The 24079-nt window shown below is 35.7% G+C and overlaps 2 protein-coding genes across 2 annotated transcripts in view; one reads left to right on the top strand and one right to left on the bottom strand.

Annotated features, from left to right (window-relative positions):
* sspo (SCO-spondin) overlaps positions 1 to 24079 on the top strand; it is a 51129-nt gene that overhangs the window by 11912 nt on the left and 15138 nt on the right. Inside the window, exons 19-54 of the mRNA XM_026838181.1 lie at positions 1145 to 1358; positions 5781 to 5875; positions 6259 to 6370; positions 7458 to 7575; positions 7876 to 8061; positions 8477 to 8688; positions 9045 to 9215; positions 9497 to 9638; positions 9828 to 10030; positions 10513 to 10727; positions 11150 to 11333; positions 11635 to 11833; positions 12227 to 12328; positions 12774 to 12901; positions 13198 to 13349; positions 13778 to 13917; positions 14167 to 14240; positions 14892 to 15012; positions 15353 to 15520; positions 15765 to 15971; positions 16217 to 16428; positions 16761 to 16975; positions 17244 to 17429; positions 17679 to 17782; positions 18076 to 18191; positions 18536 to 18601; positions 19120 to 19217; positions 19622 to 19867; positions 20384 to 20583; positions 20882 to 21076; positions 21371 to 21527; positions 21970 to 22200; positions 22543 to 22747; positions 22965 to 23194; positions 23358 to 23434; positions 23738 to 23858. Of these exons, the coding sequence (XP_026693982.1) occupies positions 1145 to 1358; positions 5781 to 5875; positions 6259 to 6370; positions 7458 to 7575; positions 7876 to 8061; positions 8477 to 8688; positions 9045 to 9215; positions 9497 to 9638; positions 9828 to 10030; positions 10513 to 10727; positions 11150 to 11333; positions 11635 to 11833; positions 12227 to 12328; positions 12774 to 12901; positions 13198 to 13349; positions 13778 to 13917; positions 14167 to 14240; positions 14892 to 15012; positions 15353 to 15520; positions 15765 to 15971; positions 16217 to 16428; positions 16761 to 16975; positions 17244 to 17429; positions 17679 to 17782; positions 18076 to 18191; positions 18536 to 18601; positions 19120 to 19217; positions 19622 to 19867; positions 20384 to 20583; positions 20882 to 21076; positions 21371 to 21527; positions 21970 to 22200; positions 22543 to 22747; positions 22965 to 23194; positions 23358 to 23434; positions 23738 to 23858 (5802 nt within the window). The remainder of the gene's footprint in view (positions 1 to 1144; positions 1359 to 5780; positions 5876 to 6258; positions 6371 to 7457; positions 7576 to 7875; positions 8062 to 8476; positions 8689 to 9044; positions 9216 to 9496; positions 9639 to 9827; positions 10031 to 10512; positions 10728 to 11149; positions 11334 to 11634; positions 11834 to 12226; positions 12329 to 12773; positions 12902 to 13197; positions 13350 to 13777; positions 13918 to 14166; positions 14241 to 14891; positions 15013 to 15352; positions 15521 to 15764; positions 15972 to 16216; positions 16429 to 16760; positions 16976 to 17243; positions 17430 to 17678; positions 17783 to 18075; positions 18192 to 18535; positions 18602 to 19119; positions 19218 to 19621; positions 19868 to 20383; positions 20584 to 20881; positions 21077 to 21370; positions 21528 to 21969; positions 22201 to 22542; positions 22748 to 22964; positions 23195 to 23357; positions 23435 to 23737; positions 23859 to 24079) is intronic.
* Positions 1368 to 3732, bottom strand: LOC104266524. Its single transcript, XM_009862926.2, has 2 exons — positions 3557 to 3732; positions 1368 to 2300 (listed from the first exon to the last, which is right to left on the bottom strand). Exons 1-2 carry the CDS (start codon positions 3678 to 3680, stop codon positions 1900 to 1902), a joined length of 525 nt encoding a protein of 174 aa, XP_009861228.1. The 5' UTR covers positions 3681 to 3732; the 3' UTR covers positions 1368 to 1899.

The raw sequence follows: 24079 nt of genomic DNA, 5'->3' as shown, positions 1-24079 counted from the left end.
TTCGACGAATGTATCCCATTTCGGAATGACGACATGTGATGACGTCAGCAAGCCGTTACCTGGATACAACGGGAAATCCCCCACAACAGAAGCACCTTGCATGCCAGGGTGTAAATGCGCGGAGGGTAAACGCATTTTTTCCACAGAGCTAAACTTTGAGGAAGGTTTTACCCACTCAGTAATGAGAGGTACCGATGAAAAAAGAGTGAAAGTTCCACAGTTATTATTCTGTTTTATTATATATTTTCTCAGTTATACAGATTTAATTTTTTTTTAGTAAATGTTGTTTGTTTTAGTTTTAGAGATTTTATTTTTATTAATCTGTGAGAATTAGAAAGCTTAAGGTTTTAAATTTATCGTTTTAATAAAACTTTTTTTTAATTTTAATTTTTGTTTTATGTAGGACTCGCTACAAGGGGTTTTCCCGGACACGAGAACAGCATATGCGTTGCCACAGAAGAATGTCCTTGCAATATTAACGGGAGAATTTATGAAGTTGGATTCGAAAAGCAAACTGGATGCATTCACTGGTGAGAAACCTTGTTGGTAACTCACAAATTACTTATAAATCATATAGTATGTGGAATAGAACACCCGTGTTAAATAGTCGGGTGGGGTAATATGGGACATGTTTTTATTCTTATTTCTCGTCCCATTTGGTAGTAAACAAAAAATGTTTACAGAAGTATATAACCGTAGCTCTGCAGCTCTAAAAAGGCGTTCTTATTTGTTAAAACACGATTCGAAAATTTGGGATTTAGGTGCTAACAATATCTCATCTTACCCCAGCCTATCAATATTATGTCGTTTTGATCTCATATTTTGGTCTGTTACGTCACAATGAAATTAACCTTCTCTGTGACGTCAGGATAGGTTGAATTCATCGTGGTGTAGCTGACTTCTATCTACGAGACGAAATCGATAATTATTATCCTGAATACGATTGTATACTGTCCTGCTTATCCCGGGTCGATGGCAAAATGTAGTTTCATTATGTTATATGATTGCAGCCCCCGCATTTTTACTTTTATAACATTTTGAAAAGTTTTTAGTTTATAAAATGAAAAATTATGAATTTTTTTTATATAAAGATATTTTTAAATTTAATGATTAAAATTTAAGGAGAATTGTTTTTGTTTGCCAGCACTTGTCTGGCTGGATTATGGAATTGCTCTTCTGAGTCCTGTGGCGCCACCGTGCGGTGCCCCAACAACATGATCCACAGCCACAAGGTGACGCCATGTAGTCAGCTCAGTTGCGAGGACCTTGACCGGGTTGATTCATTACGTAACAACGCTCTTTGTGACGAGGAAGTAGCGTATGAAGGATGCAAATGCCCCGACGGTCTAGTTTTGCTGGTGAGCTGATTTTTCATTGCGATTTTTTTGTTTATTTTAAAACGAAGTATTGTACAAATTATTTACACATACTAGGCTGGGGTAAGATAGGACATGTTTTCATTATTATTTCTCGCCCAACGTGGTAATAAACAAAGTATATATATTTAAAGAATTATGAAACCGTATTCCCACGCCCCTAAGAAAAGTATTGTTAATTGTTTAAAACACGAGTAGGAAATATGGAAATTAGGCGCTAACGGTATCCCATCTTACCCCACAGTGCTATGGTTTATACATAAAAATAGCAGTGTAGTTAAGGCCAACGTATTACAGACACAAGCGCTACCTAAATACCTTGCACCAGGTGTAACAGTTAATGTAAATATGCTATAAAACAGAGGCATCTTATTTACTGTGTACATACATGTCAATGCTATTGACATACATGGTGTAATTGTATCAGTGAAATTATTTTGTATAACGGCTTTACCCAGCCGTTGAGGACCAGCATCAGTCTGTTTGTGTGACATAGTTTGTGTGAAAACAGTTGGTATAAAAATCAAAATTCCTGATCCTGACTGTACGTTACACTGACAAGCAAACGCGTTTCGTCATTTTCGAAATGCAATCCTTCTTCGGAACCGGTTTCATCCGGTTTAACGCTGATCCCGTCAATTGAAGCCAGATCAGCCCAGTCTATTTTTAGAAACCACTTCTTGCTGGTTTCGTTTTTCTTTACATCCACCGATATTGTACAAGGTGTTATATTCCCATCTTTTTCAACGTTAAACTTGTACTTTGCGGTGCCGTGTGTGTTTCCTCCGTTAAACTGGACTACCTTTCGCTCGCTTGCTGGTATCACTTTTGGGAATTCCCGGCTATCAGTCGGTTCAAGGTTCCACACAAATGGTGTCGAGTTGACTATGGTGAAACAACTTTCGATTTTCGGCGGGGCTTTCCCTAAAATGATAACTAGTGGTTAGTCCGCCTGCCCATAACCCAGAGGTTATAGGTTCAGGGCTTGTCGCTACCGTCGTTGTGGGCGTATGTGTCCTTGGGCAAGACACTTAACGGCAATTGCTCCAACCCAGTGGTCACTAATGGATTGTCCAAATTATCAGCCACACATAAAAAAATCCTAAAAAAGAATCACCCACAAAGTAACTCGTAAGCTGACACAAGGTGTATGAAACAGAACACCCTGTGTTATAACAGCTGTGTTTGCCCCGCCACACGATTTTATTCAAAATTTCGTCATACGGTTAGCGACAAAACGTGACATATTTTATGACGCTTTTATGGCAATTGTTAAACATTAATAGCTGTTTGAATTAGAAACCGAAGTCTAAACAGTGCGCAACAAATATGTCAATCGTAATGAAATAATGAATGTAATTTATTTAAACTCGCTTGGTGGGGCATTGGCAGTTGTTATAACACGGGCGTTCTGTTTCAAACACCTCGTGCCAGCTTACGATTTAACACATATGTAACATTGTAGGTTTTAAGTATTCTATAAATATATGCTATTTTGGGCGTAATTAGCCAAACTTGGCCTAAATCCCGGGTCCTCAACAAAAACCACCCCCATAAATACTAGAAAGTTCTATGGAATTGAATGGCGGAGCAATGGCAGTCGTTATAACACTGGTGTTCTGTTCCAAACACCTCGTACTTGCTTTAAAGTATCCACGTATGAAACTTTGTGGGTGATTTTGTGTTCCATTAAATTTAGCTAATGCTGTTGTGACCAATTCATTAAACATGGGCAAAGGTACGACTGGCACTTGAGACACCGCGGGGTGTTTGCCAATACCGGAACACAGTGTATTCCTTATGGACGTCTAGTCTAGCCCTGGTTGTTTATTCAGTCTTTCCACTTGTTCAATATTCGCAGGACACGCCTAAATATCAGGTCAAACTCAAACGCCCACACAAGTTTAAAAAAAATTAAAAAGTAGATTATGATAGGCTGGGGTAGGATGGGACAAGATTTTTATTCGCTGTTATCGTCCCATTTGGTAGTATACGAAAAATATTTATAAAATTATATACTCGTAGCCCTCCAAAAATGCTTTGTTAATGATTGAAAACGCGTTTAGGTAAAAAGGATTTGGATGCTAACGGTATCCCATCCTACCCCACAGTACTATAACTTGCTATGCAATGTTTCTGATTACCAAAAAATGTCCTGTTTGCTTAAATTTGTAGCCTACCTTTTTTATTCCCATTTGATTGCTCTGCCCCGGTGTTAAGTTTGTGAAAATGTTCTTTCTTTTCTTCCTTCTTGGTCGGCTTGCCGCTTGATAACGAATATTTTGACTTTTTAAAAAAGTTCATTTTACGTTAGAACTAACACCCTGTAAAACGATTGAAAATGACCAAAAACAAACATAAAAGTATGCTGCTAAAATAAACTACAGAACTATAACTTAAAATGTGCTATAAAGCTTAAAATAGCGTATGCAACTTACAAAGGCGTATACTACTGAAATGACTTGTATATAGCTGAAAACGTGCAAAATATTGTCTATACTGCTGAAACGACTTTAAACTCTTCTACACTGCTGGTATTTCATTCTACCACTGGCGCATTTATACTTGCCCACAACTTTAAATACCAGAGACGTCGGTCCAGCTATTTTGAGCCCGGCAACGAGTGTGTAGCTAACTAGTCACGTACCATAAATTAGACGTCTCATTCAACTGTGTGTATCTGTAGCATCTCTGGTTGTTATCTTAGCACGGTGTACTTAGGGCGGGGAATGATCGATAAACTAGACACGACGAAACAAATAACACTACGACATGATACGCGTAACACTAAACTGCTATATCCGCACTGCGGGACGCTTGGGAATAAATGACTTTGATTGAATAAGCGACTGACGATGCCATATTTCTCTTATATTACACAGTTCCCGAAACAAATAACATTATGCCATAATATGGTTTTACCTGTAAGCGTTAACAACTGTTGTTTTGTCGCTATATCCTGGGGTCTTTTCGATTCCAAACTTTTCAAGCTTCGCTACCGTAATCGAAGAGACAAAATAATAAATGTTAATAATACTATTACGGTTATTATTCACGTAACACTAAACTGCTATACCCGCACTGGTCGCTTGGGAATGAATGACTAGCTTCTATTATATTTGATAAAAGACTGACGATGTAGGCGAAATATATCTCATACATTAAACAATTTGCTGAACTTGACGTTTGTACGTCACATATTTCGTAACATCCGACCCTGGGAATGACTGATCTTCTGTACTTAGTTTAAAGTTGACGTCATTTGACAAGTTTTGTGTTTAAACTAATGGGTGAGAACTTGTCACTCGCCTTGTAACTATGTGTTGCTGTATCTGTTTTACATGGTTACTTCCCATTGGTGGTTCTTATAAAACACACGGAACTAATAAATCTTCACGAATACAGAACTAAGAACGTCAAATTTATAATGAGTTATAATGGTTGTTCTAATCTTATTATACCTCTTATTATATAGTGGGGTGGGGGCAGATGGGACACCCTTTCGTTTTATTTTTTCGTCCCATTTGGTAGTAAACAAAGAAAATTCAAGGATTTATTAAACCGTATTCTTACGACCCCACAGACCGTTGTTAACTGTTTAAAACACGATCAGGAGATTTGGAAATTATGTGCTAAAGGCGTCCCATCTTATCTCCCTATAACTACGCATCTTTAACTTTGATTATAGTTATCATACCTACAGCTTCCTCATGCTATTCCTTGCGAAACATGATATATTACTATTTGCAGACAAATTCTTTCTAACCTACGTTTAATTACCTACAAATATTTACCACGTATTCCAGCGCGCCTAGCAACTTCGTTCGCTATGGACCAAACGAATGGTTTAAAATACTTATGAACTATATACGCCCTTTTATGGTTGGTCAATTCCCGTTACATCATAACAGAATACACCAAGTGCTAATAAACACACAGGAAAATAGCAATTCGTGAACCGAACATATTTCGCTAATTACTAATCACCAGTCCACTAAACGAGGAAGTGGCATTTTGTTTGCTGCCTTTTTAGCAGAACTTATATTCTATTAGATATATATAGTAGGGTGGGGGAAGATGGCACACCTTTTCATTCTCTTTTCTCGTCCCATTTTGTAGTAAACAAAGGATATTTACAGAATTCTAAAACCGTATCCTAACGACTTCCATAGACCGTTTTTAATTGTTCAAAACACGATCAGGAGATTTAAATATTATGTGCTAAAGGTGTCCCGTCCTCCCTCATCCTACTATATAAATGTGTATATAAGTACTGTTTAAACATGATATTGGCAAGACACACTGTTACACCACATGTGTGTATACTTTAATATACCAAACAAATATATGAAAGTTAAATACGTTTTGCTGACGATTTCATGCGCTTTATATTTGTACATACAGGATAACCGTTGCGTCTCTCCTTTGGAATGCCCATGTCGTCATAGTGGCAAGTTATATAAACACAATGATACAATACAGAGAGATTGCAACACATGGTATGTTAGTATATTATATATAACATTTTTTTGTATTAAAACTGCAAATTAAGAATGTAACAGTTTGTATAGTTCAAAAAGGTGTTATCTTTATACCACGGTATTTCAAATTCTAATTGTGTTTTGAGCAACAGTGCTTTTTAATTGTTACTAGTAATTGAGACGCTAAAAGAGAACGAAACCATGGTTTATTTTACCAATGCATCAATAAAAACATGGATTTGGAAAAGATTGGACACGTTTTCATTCGATTTTCTCGTCCCATGTGGTAGTAAACAAAAAACATTATCCTCACGACTCTTAAACTATGTTCTAAAGGTGTCCCGTCTTGTCCCACTCTACTATATACAATTATACATTAACCATCAAGCTTTATTGCACAGCACGTGTACGGGCAGACGGTGGCAATGCACTGAAGAGAAATGCTCCTCTGTTTGCGTTGCTACAGGCGACCCACATTATATGACGTTTGATGGAGCGCATTATTCTTTTGAGGTCAGTTTAACTTTATATACTGATACTTAGCTGTATGCGTCTAACAATTCGTAACTTGTTTGTCATATTTCATGCTTTTTCAATGTTTATGTATGGTAAGGTGGGGGAAGATGGGACACCTTTTCGTTTAGTTTTTTGTTTTTCTTTCCATTTGGTGGTAAACAAAGAATATTCAATGAATTATAAACCGTATCCTCACGACTTCCACAGATCGTTGTTAATTCTTTTAAACACGATCAGGCTATTTGGAAACTATGTGTTAAAGGTGTCCCATCTTCTCCCACCCTACTATAATATATTTTGCCTATTTATCGCTTTTTAACATTTATCTTCGCTTAGCGGTTCAACGATAGTAATTATAACACGTGTGTTCTGTTTCATACACTTCAGCATGCTAGCTTACGCGTTGTCACAAATGTTCTTTACAGGGAATTATCATTACTTTAGTTTTGATTAGTAAACCTATTTTCGTCAACATTAAACAGAACCCACGTCAAAATATTCGAATGACCTTGACCGTGACTTAACTATTAATACAAGATTATCCTTCCTAAGTCTTCTTAATCTTCCACTAATCTGATTATCCGATCTTAAACGGATTAAATGCTAGATACATATGGTTATGACGTATATATTTCATAGCCAGCTTATTAAACGTTAAACGAGAAAAAAAATATCGATTTTTGGCGGCTGTATAATTTGTAACCTTTGACCTGACACTAGCCTATATTTCAAACATATAGTCCTATTTAGTCATTTTACTAATGGCCTACTAAAGCATAGTGTTTAATGTAGCACATAATATCTCGTATTTCTATGCGGTTTTGTAATTTTATTAATGGCCAGGCAATGATAGTCGTTATATAACACCGCTTAAAGCGCTGCTTTGAATTAAAGTTGCGACTTAAACCGTTCCTTTAAACTAGAGTTTTTTTCCCTATATTGTATAATTTTTATTGCTAGATTGAATTAAAGTTGCGGCTTAAACCGTCCCTTTAAACTGGAGTTTTTCTCTATTGTATATTTCTCTATTATACAATCTAACAAAAAAAACGTATTTTTTGTTGATAATGTAACATACACCCAGGGTGCATGCGGTTACATACTAGCACGACATGAGGACGGTTTGTTCAACATCGCTGGTGAAAATATTCCTTGTGGTAGCAGTGGTGTCACGTGTACAAAGTCTGTCTACGTCACAGTCGGTATGTTTATTACGTCATCATAAGAAATTACCTACTAAAATCATCGTATGGATTTTTAGTACTATGGGGCAAGATGGGACACCGTTAGCACCTGAATCGCTTATTTCATGATCGTGTTTTAAACAATTAACAACGTTTTTTTGGACGTGAGAATACCGTTATATAATTCTTTAAATATTTTTTTGTTTTTTAACAAATAGGACAATAAAAGAGATTGACAACAAATCCCATCTCACCCCACCATACTATTTACATAAATATATATATAAAAAATAGAGAAACATTTTTTTTCTTTCACAGCGTCAACCACTGTACATTTAATGCGAGGTAAAGCGGTGACGATCAACGGGGCAAGAGTTGGAAGGTTTCCACGTTTGTTTGGTCGTGAAGGATCCAACGACAACGACGTGTTCTTTGTAGAAATGGCCGGCATATATATTGTGTTAAGCTGGCCGAATGTTGGCCTATCTGTGTTCTGGGACGGAGGTATACGAATGAATGTAAATTATTTATCCTCGCGTGGCGGGGAGACGACAGCCGTTATAATACGGGTGTTTTGTTTCATGCACCTTGTGCCCGCTTACAAGTACCCTTCAGGTACCTTTATTTTTAATTTTGAGTGGTCCTTTATGAGTAACTAAGGGTACAGCTTATTTAAAACTTTACTTTATCCACTTATACATTGAAATAACAAACGCTGTTTGAGTGTATACGAATACTATATAGTGGAGTTATAATGGTACTGGTGTACAGGCCAATAAAGTAAACCCAATATCTAATTGCTATAATTAATTCAACTCTACCCGTTTACCCTCTGGAACGAAAATTGCTAAACTTCAGCTGAGCATCCGTTTCTATTGTTGAACTGTATTTGCGCTAAGTTTGACCTTTTGATTGACAGGTACAAGGGTCAGCATTCATCTGTCTCCACGTCACAATGGTCGTGTGTCTGGTTTATGTGGTAATAATGACATGAACGTTGAAAATGAGTTTGAAACTCGCCTCGGATCCATAGAAACACTATTATCCACGTTCGCCGATAGTTGGCGTGTTTCCCCGCTATGTTTACAAACCACTTCGTTGCAAAATGCGATCGCTTCCAACCCTTGTGCGGTAAGTATGCTTAGGTGGGGTAAAGTAAGAAATGATGGGGGAAAGATAGGACAGAGTGCGGTAAGGTGGGACAATCTTGCGGAAAGATGGCGCATGTTTTGTCTCGTCCTATCCTTTTACCCTCCCCTCCATTTAATGTTGGGAATCCCCCTCATTGTAAATCCCCTTCTTTAGGACTTTGTTTTATATCTCACGTGTAAATGTGTTAGTTAGCTTTGAAAGGTATAGATTTTAAATTTAAACCTGATTAATATAAAGGAGTATGGCAGCCAGCATATAAGCATAGTAACTATTGAAGGCCTATGTGACTTTTGGGCAAGTTATGTAATCTAAATACTGTACCCCCAACATTACAGGCAAACCCCCATAGAGAAGCATGGTCAAGACATACATGTTCCATAATAGCGAGTGGTTCATTATTTGCACCATGTAGGGGCGTTGTGTCACATTATACTTACTACAACTGGTGCGTTCATGATGCGTGTGCTTGCGATAGTGGCGGAGATTGTGAATGTGCTTGTACTGCGGTAAGTGGTAATGGCTGTTAAGGGTTTTGGATCAATTGTTATAAAGTATAGTAGTGTGGGGTAAGATGGATACCATTAGCACATATTTTCCAATGCTTTAACAGGGTCAATATAAGCGTGCTTGCACTGCGGAAAGCTGTAATGGCAGTTATATATTAGAATTCTACTCTTTAAAAAAATTATATGTACCAATTTTTAGCAATTTACTCATTAAAATCTAACGTTTATCCTATTATACTTTGTATTTTTTGAATTCCACTTTTCACACTTGCCTAAAACAGATTGCCGCATACGCACAAGCTTGTAGTAGAAGCAATGTTCACATTCGATGGAGAAGTCAGGACTTGTGTCCAATGCAATGTGATGGAGGGACAGCTTATATGGCTTGTGGGCCTGTATGTCAAGCAACTTGCAGAATGAATGGTAAATAATGCAATAATATTTGGCTGTATTAGTGTATTTGGGAGGGTTATAGCAAAGGCCATTATACAATGCTATTCTAAATGAATTGGACCCTTTGTCAAAGATCTAGGATTTAAGCCAGATTTGGCCCATTACCCCAACATCAAGGCCACTTATGTGCATTGGTATTCAAACCATATTTTATTCCAGGAAATGAATCTACATCGTATTGCTCCTCCCTTCCATGTGTGGAAGGATGTTTTTGTCCTCCTGGAAAAGTCATGCATGATCGGCGATGCGTGGAAAAGAGAGATTGTCCATGTATATACGAAGAAGGGGAATTTCAAGCTGGTTCTCTCATTTCAAGCAACTGCCAGAACTGCACTTGTAACAATGGAGAATGGAACTGCAAGGTAATAAAGTAGAATAGTAGATTATAGGTTTTTATTCTTAAGACTAAAAAAATTCAAAAATTCAAATGCTGTTACAAAATTCTTACTTATATACCAAAATAATTTTCAGAACTTTTTTTTAGTTTTTTAGACAAAAATTTAACCATTTTTTTTAGTTTATTTACTAAATTTTTAATCTTAATTTTCAATTCATTTAAATTTGTTTTTTAACTTTTCCTGTTACCAACAAAAGAGATTCTATATTTTTGTTTGGGCATCTGTGTTTCTATTTTTGTATATATTTTGATTGATTTTGTAATGAATTTATCTGTTCCCTCAGCAAGCTGTCCACCATTCTTATAACCTGATGTCTGATGTTAGTTAAAATCGATTGTAAAAACCCAACTAACAATTTTTTCTCCATTTGTTTTAGTTTATTTTATCTCTTTTATCGATTTTTTTTATCAAATTTATTTTAACAAATATTTTCTTTATCCTGCCAGGGTTCTCCTTGCAACTCCCCGTTTCCCTCATGTGGTGAGGATGAATTCTTGTGCAAAGATGACTTGAGATGCATCCCGGCTTTGTGGAGATGTGACCATGAGGCAGATTGCATTGATGGGTCAGATGAAACCGGTTGCAACCAGAATGCTTCAGATTGTTGGGAGAATGGGGGACATATATGTGGAGATGGAAACTGCTTGCATGGAAGTTTAAGGTGGGGTGGTTGTTATTGTTAACTATGTAGATTATTATGCTTGCATGTATTTGGCGCCATGACTCAATGGTTAGCGCGCCTGTCTCTACTTTGTGTTTACAGGGTCTAGGCTTGCCGCTGCTTCCATTGTGGGTGTATACATTCTTGGGCAAGACTCTTAAGGGTATTTGCTTTAACCTAGTGTCACTAATAGTTGAAATTGTCAGCCATACAGAAAAACAATCACAGACAGGGCTTAGGCGCATGAAATAGAATATTCGTGTTATAATCGCTGTGTTTTCCACTTGCATGTGAGAATAAAGCAAGTTACGAAACCAAATAAAGTAATAAACCATTTAATTAAACAACATTAAAGTTTTAATCAGAACAAAAATATAAACTAAATTACCATGTATTTCATACCTTACTTTCTGTACTCACAGGTGTAATGGCGTGGCGGACTGTTCAGATTCTAGTGATGAACATTCTTGCCCCACCAACCCAACCCTTTGCATTGGTAACCAGTTTGAATGCTCTAATGGAAGATGCATAGAGGAATCACTCATGTGTGACGGATTCTTCAACTGTGGCTTTGGTGATTTTAGCGATGAAGAAAGATGCAACCATGTACGTTGTTGAGTTAATGTTGAGTCATTAGTGATATTTTGATAAAAAATAGCTTCTAAGTTAAATTATCGAAATAATGGAATTAATATATGTATGATATTTCTATTATAAATAAATGAATGAATCTGTGGTATTATTTTACTAACAAAATAACTTCTATTAGAAATGAATGATTGAATTTATGATACTTTAGATCTAAGTTAGACTTCTACAGAAGTGTGCATAAAGACACCATCAGATGCATACACCCCACATTATTTATTGTAGCTTTGTAAATTACAATATTTATTTATATTTTTAGGATTGTTCTATATTCCACCACTTTCCATGTGGAAATGGAAACTGTATCAACCGTACTTCTATATGTGATGGACACATTGACTGCAGGAGTGGTTTAGATGAACTTAACTGTTACTGTGTGCCGACACAATTTACATGTGTGGACAGATCTTGTGTGGAGAGAAGCTTGATTTGTAATGGAGTTCCTGATTGCCCACATGGTAAGTTTTATAACCATGTATTTATGTATTTAATTAACTAATTTTTTTGTTCTGAAAAATGAGATTTTAGTGTCTTATGATTTTAGTGTCTCCAAGTATTTGCCCTATTGATTAATTAATTTTTTCTTTAGGGATACTCGCTGCAATTTTACTGTCTAAGCTTTCTATTACCTAATCATCTCTAAATATCTTCATTGTTTTTTATAACTTATTTTAACACGGGTTTTATTCAACCTGTGCTCCCTTACAAGTTATAGGCATGTAACTGTGTGGTTGTTTTTTTCGATTTTTTTATTTCAAGCTTCTTTTTTAGCAATGCAATCAAAAAGCGGATAAACAGGTTACTTTTTATAATTAGATTTCTATAACTACAATGATTAATTTTCCCACCAGGTGAGGATGAATATGATTGTGGTTCCATCTTACCCACAACACCAAGCCCCCAACTTACAACACCAAGTTTATTGGAAGTTACTACAGCAAACTCTAATGAAGGTAATGAAATATCACTTAAAAGATGACCAACTTAACACTTCGAAACACAAAGCTGACCAACATTTCTGCGTTGACACAATACAAATAACTGTAAACTTTTACACTTTTATAGCAAGTAGCATTAAATGTAATGGTGTTAATTCTGTGGTTCTCAAACATTTTTTTTAAAACCACCCCAACCTAGTTTATGTAATGTTTACTGATAAATGCAGTTTTCAAAAAAATGTAATTAGTTTATTCATGTTACAATTTTTTGATTTATAATGTGAAGAATGTGATTTAGAATAGAATGAGACTTCCATAGCATATAAAGTTTATTAGAATTTAGAATACAATGTGATTTAGAATGTCATTAAGAATTTCTGTAGAATATATAGAATGTGATTTAGAATGCACTTTTTCTTCATTTAAAATGTCATTAAGAATGTACCATTTTTTTATTTAGAATGTGAAGAATTTCGTTGTGGGATTCCATCCCTACAATGTTTATCATGGAGCAATGTATGTGATGGAGAAGTTCATTGTGTCGATCAATCTGATGAAACGGAATATTGTTGGAGAGGCTGTTTGGAGGTATTGTTGGGCACAGGAAGTGTAAAACAAGTGGCACACCATGGGTTGTGAGATTTAGACCAGAGTTGGCCATTTTTATCTCTACACCCAGGGTGCTACAACCACAAAGTGACTATTGGGTTGGAGTATTATCCATTAAATGTTTTAATTTAGATATAATTTATATTTGACTTTCTTACCTCAAGTTTCAAACATATTTCGCAGGTTTTGGATAAGACTAATCACTAATTATGCTTAAAGTTTACTCATTATTCTAAAAGTCACTTCCTTGCAAGTAATCTTTTTCTACTTCTTAGGACCAGTTTTCATGCGACCACGGATCTAAGTGTTTTCACATACAATTCTTATGCGATGGAATTCAACAATGCTATGATGGATCAGATGAGAACGCCGACTCATGTTCTATCATTAACAGCACAGAATCTACCATACCTAGAAGTTGTAAAGAGTAAGTTATATATGCTGCATAATGTAAAGTATGCTGGAGTAAGATGATGCATGCTTTCATTCTCTTTTCTCTTGTCTGATTTGGTAGTAAACAAATATTATTTACATAATTATATAAATGTTCCACCGAAACTGTAATATAATAACATTGTTAATTGTTTAAAAAAAAACAATCAGGAAATGTGAAATTTAGGATCCAACAGTATCCTTTACCCCACAGTACTTGTATACACTTATGAGTTACCATGTAGCTTTGTGTGGATTTTTTGCTTGATCATTTTCACAACCTATTAGCGATTACTGGGTTGGAGCAATATCCTAACATTCTCTTGACCTTGTCACAATATTTGTCATATATATTTTTAAGTACAAAAACCTACCATATATGTGTCATATATTGAAGTACAATAACCATTCCAAATATCTTAGTGGTTTCCAGTGTCATGATGGTTCTTGTATTAATGGCTCGCATGTTTGTGACGGAGTGGCCAACTGTATTAACAATGAAGATGAAGTTGAATGCATTAAGATTGTTGATGTTACCGTTCCCACTTCAACTTTTACTACAGGTATGTACTGTATAACAGAGATATTTGGATTTGTTTGGGCTTTTAGATTGACGTAGAATAATTACAATGGGCTTTCCAAACTTTTTGCTCGTGACTTTTTTTGCTGTCCTAAAATCTTTTAAATTTGGCTTTTTCTTTTTTTTGTTTATAATAATATGATCTTAGCTATCGCTTATAAGAGATTATTTTAAATTCGATAAAACATTATTTTCCTATATTTAAATTCTACATCTGGTTTAATCCAAATAGGATCCACCCCCGTGACTCCACTACCATGCTCTGGCTATTCTTGTCTTAATGGTCGTTGCATTGAACTCGGTCGGGTAAGTTTCATCTAAGTTCAAAATATATAAACTGTTGCACAATATAATATACTTAAGCTTTTTGGGGAAAAGATATATTTTATTTATTTTTTGGGAATCAATTTATCATTTCTTTTCTAATTTGGTACTAAACAAAGATCATTTACAAAATTATATAACCGTAGCCCCGTGCTCCTAAAAAAGTTTGGTTAATTGTTTAAAACATAATCAAAAAATATAGAATTAAGGTGCCAACTGTATCCCATCCCACCCCACATTACAACAGTTAAAAATATTTACAGAATTATATAACCATAGCCCGGCGCCCCTCAAAGGATAATTGTTATAAAGCATTGGTAATTGTTATAAAAATTAGCAGAAAATATAGGTTTAGGTACTAACAGTATATCCATACCCTAATTATAAAACTGTAGCCCCGTGCCTCTAAAAGAGCTTGGTAATTGTTTAAAACACAATCATGAAATATATAATTAGGGTGCAAATTGTATCCCATCTCACTACCGTTAAGAATATTTACAGAATTATATATTAACCATAGCCTCGCGCCCCCTAAAGGATAATTGTTATAAAAACGAGCAGAAAATATAGATTTAGTAGCTAACAGTATACAATCTAACCCCACAGCCCTATATAACTGTTATCCCACCCCAGGTATGTAACAACGTTGATGAATGCTTGGACAGTGGAAACAACACACTCGATAATCTTGTATTACGACTAATATCATCAGATGAGACAGGATGTGCTACATGGACAGATTGGAGCACTTGGGGTTTGCATAAGAGTCTTTCTAGTTTTAAAAACACTGAAATAGTTGTTGAGAAGTACTGGTATATGTTAAGTGTAATAAATTCTGTGAATCTGACCTTGATCCGGTGCTCATAGAGTTGGTCAATGCTTGTGTAAAGAAATACACTCAGGACGGGGTCCTACGAAATACTGAACAGATCAAAAATCAAGTCCAACCAATTGTATATATCGTTTTTCGCACTTAACCTTTATATGTGTTTGAAATACAGCATACTTTCAATTCATGATCAGGTGCTACGAATTACTGAACCGACACACATCAAGTCCAACCAATTGTTAAAGAAATATTTTTTTACCTACAGGTTCTTGTAACCAGTCATGTGGATCCGCAGTTCAATCTCGTAACCGCTCATGTGCGCTGGGGCGTGACGGAACAGGTCAGCCAATCACAGCGGAGAAAGATCCATTTAAATCTCGATGTAAAGGACAAGCTTCTGAATCGAAACCTTGTTTTAATAAAGCTTGTCAAAGTAAGTGTTTGTATTTTGTTACTTCTGTTACTAGGCATAATCTTTTAGCGGCATATATGGTATAAAATCCCTTGTTAAAGTTTTGTCAGATTGCAGACCATAAGTTTAAAATTTTTGGTTAAGCCGCTAAAAAATATTTAATTATAAATAGACTGCCATAAATTGTAAATCATTTTTAGCAGTTAGTTAACATAGGATAACTTTTTTATCTCCTAGATACATGCATTCATTTATTTTTATGCAGATACAACAGATAACCTGACGCCGTGGTCTGATTGGTCAGATTGTAGTGTTACTTGTGGTGGAGGGTTAAGTTATCGGTGGCGATCGTGTTCAGACGGAAGTCATAACTGCTCGAGTGCGCTCTCTGGTGGTCGAAACCTATTTCCTCCTCCGTTACTTGAAATCCAGTCATGCGCGACATTACTTTGCCCGAATAATACTTGCTCAGGTAAAATATTTGATTTTTATGTTTTGTTTGTTTAAGTATAAATAGAGTTAAGTATAAGAAGTTATTTTTGCTTGAGGAAAATCCACAGTTATGCATACTACTTATGCATTGGTACACTAATGTCCTATGCTGTGTAAAGTATAATGGTATTGTGTTAAACAGTGGCTTCTAACCCTTGTATTTATTTATTGTTTAAATATAAAACAAAACAAAAATAAATAATTCAAATTCAAATTTGATTTTAGGAAATAAAATCTTTTGGCACTGCAACGATAGCAACTCTTCGGTTGACCTTTGCCCTTTGACCTGTCGTGACCTTGTGAGGGGTGGTGACGCTTCTTGTGTTGCGTCTAGTTGTCACGACGGTTGTGCCTGCCCGGCTGGTCAAGTTGTTTACAACTCCTCAAGTAGCCAATGCGTTGATTTGGAAGATTGCCCATGTTATGAAAATGGAAAGGTAAATTTTTTTAATTAAAAATCTTTAGAAATGGAACATTTCTGTTTAGAAATTTGTTTAAAATAAAAAATATTGTAAAATTAGGGAGGGAGGAATTTATTTAAGTTTTAAATGCATATTGAATCTACTCACTTTAAAAACTCTCTGGAATATCCATGTTTTAAATATTGAAACAGAATGCCCATCTTGAAAGGAGATACACATGCTGTAATGTTTTAAAAGCTATCCAGTTTCTTCCAATTTCAATTTTCCATTAAATTTACATTTCCAAACATACTGAAATTATAATTATTTTCAAATTTCTAAAAATAGGAAAACTAAAAACATTTTAGGTGTTTCAAAAAGGGGAAGAAGTAAGAAGACCCAACTTGTGCCAAGTTTGTCAATGTTCTGGAGGAGGTAGATTGAGAAACTGCGTGGAGGATGAAAACTGTGATCCCGATATTTTATGTGGTTGGACACCATGGTCAGAGTGGGGTCCATGTTTTGGGCCTTGTGGTGTCAATGGTGTTCAGTGGGCCTTTAGGTCACCATTGTTGCCAAGCAGGTTAGAATTGTTTGGATTTTCACAAATTTTCTTGGTGTAGTTAGTAAATATATGTCTTTACGCAGTTCGAAATATGTATCAATGTATCACACTTTAAATTAGTCTTTATGTATATAAGTTTGCCTAAATTTTTCTGCTTTTTGGTCTAACACACATTTTAAAATTTTTTTTAAATATCAGATATTTTAAAAATATTCTGATTATACTCTATGCTCATGAGAACTAAAGTATTTTTAGTCACACTTATAACAAGCAGTTTAATTCTCAGATATGGTTCCAACCGTAAGTGCCAAGGTATGTACCGAAAGTCCCGACGTTGCCCGACGACCGCGTGCAACTCGTGCAATGTGCGCACTGTGGAAGGTCAAGTGACACATAGGGTGGGTGAACAATGGAGAGAATCAACGTGCAGGATTTGTATTTGCTCTGAATCGGCAACAGTGGAATGCCACAAGTATGATGTTTGAATATGTTTTACTTTTTTAATTACTATAAGGCTTTTTTATTGTAACATAGCAGGCAGCGACAGTTTTGTTTTGTACACCTTGTGCCCCATACGAGTGACCACGTATGTAACTTTGTGGGCGGCTGTTTTTTTCATTTTTTTCATTTTTTGTTAATGCATTTGAATTTCTTATATTTAAAAATCAGACTTTTAAAATTCAAATTATTAAAATTATACTTAGTACTTGTTCATTCCCAGGTATTGCCCGCATACAAGTAATGGATGTCCAAATAATGGAACTCTAATCCAACCAAGCAATGATGATGAATGTTGTTATTGTGAAACAGCTTATTCTCTACCAGGTAGACATATGTAGTTTTAAAACCAATGCCAATTTTAAAGTTGTTTTTCAGTTTAATAATTACAAGAAAACCCTGTAAAAAACCCAAATTTTATAATTAAATTTATTTAAAAAATGAGTTGTAACATGTGTTATATTGATTTGTCTCTTTAAACACTAAGTCATTACTGTCAATTATTAAATACGTTGAACAAATAAGAAGGAAAAATTATTAAGGCATTTTGGAGCCTATTGGTGGGCATTAACATGATATGCAAAGTTGAAAAGTATCTGACAAATAATTTTTATTTTCAGAAACCACTACAACGCCATACACACAAAATCCACAAGCGAGTACAAGTTTTATGAGAGAGATTGTGACGCAACAATCCACACAGCCAACCACTACTGTTGGTCAAGAACTAAACTCGGTAATTTAATGAAAAAAGTGACCCTATTTATCCTAGTTTGGTGGGGCAACGACAGTCGTTATAACACGGGTGTTTTGTTTCATACATCTCGTACCCGCTTACGAGTTACCATGTATAATACTGTGTAGGAAATTGTTAGGGATTTTTTTCGTAATGTATGGCTGACAATTCAAACAACCTATTAGTGGCCACTGGGTAAAATCAGTTACCGTTAAGTGTCTTGCCCTAGGACATGTACGCCCACAATGGTAGCACCGTCAAGTTCCAAACTTGTAAACATTACTAAAGATAGGCATGCTAACTACTCTGCCATAGTATAACACATTGTATGTTTGTATATACAGATAACCACCCAAGCTTTATCTACTAAAGAAACAACTACATTCATTCAATCCACTTCTGTCTCAGAGGTTAGTAATAAAAACTACATAACGTACTTCATGACTATTTTATTTCTACTACCATTGTGGGCATATGTTCTTGCGCTTAAAACTTATTGCTCCAACCCAGTGGTCACTAATATCTCTAATATAAAATCAAGCACCAAGTTCCACTACTATTAATAGGGAGGTTTATAAAGCTAATATTCCTGTTGTCACTTTATATCAGGAATATAACAGATTATAACTGTTATAATTATAGCAAGTTGCCACATCATACGAGTATAAATAAGTTACATTCGTTCGTTTATTCGGTGTTTGTTTTCTGTATGGCTGAAATTTTAGATCTTTCCATGCAGCTTGTGCTCGTTTATGAGTTACCACTTATGTGAATGTGTAGGGAATTTTGGGGGCAGTTTTTGTATTGTATGGCTGATAATTCAGACAACTTATTAGTGACCACTGGGTTGGAGGAATTATCTGATAATGTTGTCCAATGACTCATAAGTAATAATTATTATCGTTGACAATCCTTTACTTTATCACAGACATCAGTAACTACTGCAGTTGACAATGGCAGTGGAACTTTCCCACTGTGTGAACCAGGTTACTTTCAATGCATCAGTGATAAGCTATGCATATCCAGGTGAAATATAAAATCTTTAAATAGGTGTTTAATTTATTACTAAAACTGGGGGATGCATTGATATTTCAAAACCCATGTTACAATGACTGTTATTAATTGGCATGTGTGGATCAAACCAATAACATTCATTCATATTCAATTTAAGACACTTTTAAAAACAATTTGAAATATTGTTTTGAACTAAAAATTGGAATTTTAAGCATGTATTTTTTTATTACTTGTATTTATATAAAAATAATGTTTAATTTAATAATAAAACTGGTACAAACTCTTAAAAAGTTGACCTACAAGGATAAATAAGTGATACAACTATATATGCACAGGCCTATATCCACAAAACCGTTTTTCAAATATCACAGCTAATATATCTACATCTAAATACTTATTTTTTTCTTTGTTTTTAGTTCCAAAGAATGTGATGGTATTGTTCAATGTCTGGATGGTTCAGATGAAACGTGGGAATTGTGCCATAGAGATCTTATAAACAAAGATCCTTGCATGTATATGGGGTGGTCTGGGTGGTCAGTTTGTTCTGTTACATGCGGTGTAGGACAACAATCTCAACATAGAGGTTTGCTTAGACCACCTATACTGTCTGATGGAGGAAATAATGCTAGTGAGATTTGTCAAGGACCCTTCCAGGCTTTCAGGTTGGGTGAATAATTAGAAGTTGTTGTATTTGTTTGCGTTTACATATAATCTAAAGTTATCGTTATGCAAAGCAAATTGTTATGTTGTATGCGTTTGGGTTTACATATTGTCTAAAGTTATCGGTATGCTAAGCAAAGGTACTGTTCACAAAGATTGTCAAAATGGTTAGCGCGCCTGCCTCTAGTTCGTGGTTTCTGGATTAAAGGTTCATCGCTGCTACCATCGTGGGCATAAGTGTGTTTTTGGGCAAGACACAACAATTACTCTAACCCAATGGTTCTTATTACCTACAAAGTAACATATTTGGGAACCTGTAAGCGGGCACGAGGTGAATGAAGCAGAACACCTGTGTATACCGATTGTCAATGCCCCGCCATATGAGGATAAATAAGTTACATACATGGTAATTTGTAAGCAGACCCAGGGTGTATGAAACATTACATCCTTGCCGTAACGCGTATCGTTGCCCTGTCAAGCGAAAATAATTAGTTACATTTATTCATTTAATCGCACAGACCTTGTTTTATCACGTCATGCCCTCGTGATGGGTCATGGTCACCATGGCAACCATGGTCAGCTTGCTCACAAAAATGTGGGGGTGGCGTTCATGCACGAACAAGGTCATGTGACTCTCCTTCACCACTAAACGGCGGTAAAGAGTGTCCAGGTGTTTGTTCCGAAACCAAAGTTTGTAATCCCATGCCTTGTATACCAGGTGAGCATTTTTTATTTTTATTATAAGAACAAGTGCTATAAAAATTTTACACACTTTAAACCATAGATACTGCATAAATGTACTATTAACCATAAAAGGTCGCAGAAAGTTTCAGAAGATTAAAATGGCCTGGGTAAAAACTTTAGAGAGCCTTGGGTTATGCGTGACCCGTTGAACACTATTTTTTTATTCTTTTCACATGGGTGAGGTCCTAAAATAGAGCAGGCCATGGCACTAATCATAATGTATTGGTTGGCATTAAAACTTCACTTCTTACCAGTTTAAACCGTTTTGACAGGTTTGTGCCAAGGTGGTAAGGTTTATCTGAATGGAACAAACTGCTTAAACTTCGACGCTTGTTCTCAAACTTGCCGCGACCTCAGTTCTGATGTGCGGTGCCGAACAGAATGTTCGTTACGTAACAATAATGGAGGTTGCTTCTGCCCACAAGGGAGGTATCTGCAGGATGAACAATGTATTGAACAAAAAGATGCAGGTTTGCTAAATGATTAAAACTTGCTTTATTAATATGACGGGGCAACGGCAGTCATTATAACACCGGTGTTCTGTTTCATACACCTCTGACCCGAAAAGGTATTGAATAAAAAGTGATGAAACTTTTTTATCCTTGGTAGCGGGCATCAATAACACAGATGTGATAAACAAGTTGTATTCTTTCCTGTATGTATAATTTTTGTTTACAGAATCATTTTGTTATATGTCAATGCTTTTTAAAGTTCAGATCTTTTAAAAACTAATTTGTTGTTATGACATTATTTCAACCCTTCTAGATGCAGTGTAAACTCACAAGAGTATGAGCCAAACTCAAGCTTCCGTATCAATGGTTGTGCATGCGTCTGTGTGAACGGTATAGCACGATGCAGTGATGATTGCAATGTACATTGTGAGTGGTCTGCTTGGTCCTCATGGTCATTGTGTGACAGGTTAGTCTGGTGTTCATCTATGAATGTAACTTGCTTTACAAAAGCAGAAATAGCAGTCATTATAACATGGGTGTTCTGTTTCATGCACCTAGTGTCAGCTTACTATGTATGTGACTTTGTGGGTGTGTTATTTTATCCTTGCATAGCAGGAAAACTCATAGTTATAGCATGGGTTATTTTTTATCATCACTATTGTTTATTTATGGCCATGTATAGTGACTTTTTACACAAATGCAACTGTGTTGCATATTTGGACATTTCATTATTAGCCAGTATATTTTCCTAGTTGCGACACTTTCTAATAGAATTAAAAATATATTTAAAACAAATATGGTAAGTTGTTAATTCTCTTGTCTTCTTTTTAAAAATAAGATGGTCCTCACAATCTTTTTTCCTGAACATAATTATGCTATGTTTAATATAAACTTCAACTTTTTTCTAGAACCTGTGGGGTGTCTGGTCGTAGCCATCGTTATCGATCACCAAGCAATCCACCTGCATATGGTACGAATGCTTCACATTGTGCTGGTGATCACCATGAAGTGAAACCATGCTCATGGGGGGTGACGTATACATCATGTCTCCCAGTTTGGGGGTCATGGGGTCAATGGTCAACTTGTGAAGCTAAGTGTGAACCTGGAAAGCAGAGGAGGTCGAGAAACTGCACTGGTATGTTTATGTGTTGTCTATGTCAGGGCCTTTCAAACGGTTAGGGGTAACATAATGACCTTCAGGGCTCACCTAGAGTAAGGCCATTTGGCACAAAGTACTACATATATTATTTTATGTGGGCGACGTCCTCGTTTAGGACCAGGGATGTAGGCAACAGTACCGCATATTTTATAACATTCATTATGAAGGGCCGTGGAAACTTAGTAGATTAATAGGGGTGGTAAGCAATAAGTTTGATCTACAAACTAGACTGGTTTAGTGTATGTCAGGGCCTATAATATGTATCAATTTTTTATAACAAATCTTACAATATTTACAGTTGATGGTGCTGCTGTTGCTTAAGCTTTTGTTTCGGGATCCGCCATCAAGACAGGGTGTGTCGGTCATCTAACGATATCATTGAATGTATGGCATCATCTTGCCCCAGCAATACAACATATAGATGCAGCAACTGCCCAAGAACGTGTGATAATGCGTTGGTGAAAGATTCTGCTTGTGTTGGAGATTGTGTATGGGGCTGTTACTGCGAAGATGGATATTATCTAGAGGTAATTGTTTTTTATTTCTTAACTTGCTTTATCTTTCCATGGAGGGAAACGCCAGAAGTTTGACAGTTGTGTTGTAAATTGAGAACAAATAACTTACATTTATTTATATTTTTCACTGCTCCTTATGTGCATGTACTTTTGTTTATCAAACAACCTTTTTTTATTCACTAATTGAATTCAATAAAAAATTATTTTAAATTTTTTCTCTCTTTAACAGGGCAACACATGCATTCCGCTATCAAGCTGCTCTTGTGATGTCACACAGTATGACATCATTGATGACATCACAAATATCAAAGGAGGAGGAACATTTATTGTTGGTTGTAGCGAATGTACTTGTCATGCTGGTAGGGTTAGCTGTACCAGTACTAACTGCTCGGCAGCGGATATGTGGCAATGGTTGCCATGGAGCAGGTGGTCTCAGTGCAGTCGTAGCTGCGTGGATATGTAAGTTGGAATATCAAGTATTTGGAAAAAAAAAAATTATTTAAATTTTGAAATATTAATTCAATGCGCTTATTCTTGTATAGTGTGCCGTAATGAAATGTATTCTAGCAGCAATCAATTTTTTCCTTTTATTTTAAAACTGTGATCTCTAATTTTTATTTAGAAACCATCTGTCATTTGAACCAGTAAGTGTTAGAAGAAGAGTTCGACAATGTGTTCCCAAAAACAACTTAATACTGGGTAAGCTTTGTGTTTTAGTTAAATTTTGAAACTGTAACCATAGTTTTTTTTTAATATAAAAAAATTGTTATTGAAATTATACAAGCAAACTTATTTTAAAACTGAATAGTTTGCCAAAAAACCTAAAGGCAAATACAATAAAGTCTAAACTGTAAAAAAAATCGCAGGTAATTGTTTACTGCATATATTCCATAGATAAGCAAAACAGGAACATTTGAAAATACTCCAGTTTGTGCCAAACAATATGCCTAACAAATAACTTGTCAAAACTGCAACTGTTTTACGTGTGTTCATTTTCCATAGATGCTGAAAACAGGAACGCTTCATGTGTTGGACCATCAGTACAAACTAGTCAGTGTGGTTTAACTTTATGTGTTGCTGATTCTTCATGGACGGAATGGACAGCATGGTCTACATGTGACAGGTGTGTATGCAGTGTTACAATTTAAACTAGTATGAATGAATGAATGTAACTTACAGTCGTTATCACACGGGTTTAACACCTCGTGCCAGCTTACGAGTTACCATGTATGTTACTTGTGAGTGATTATTTTGTATATAAACTGTATTTTTTTTATATATTGCNCTGTATATTACNATCACAGAATTCATGTGACGGAGAGAATCCAGAAACGTCACAAAGAA

This window comes from Ciona intestinalis, unplaced genomic scaffold (assembly GCF_000224145.3).
Source record: "Ciona intestinalis unplaced genomic scaffold, KH HT000065.2, whole genome shotgun sequence".
Lineage (NCBI taxonomy): Eukaryota > Metazoa > Chordata > Ascidiacea > Phlebobranchia > Cionidae > Ciona > Ciona intestinalis.
Note: the sequence above shows the minus strand (reverse complement) of the source record. Positions and strands in the feature narration are given on the sequence as shown.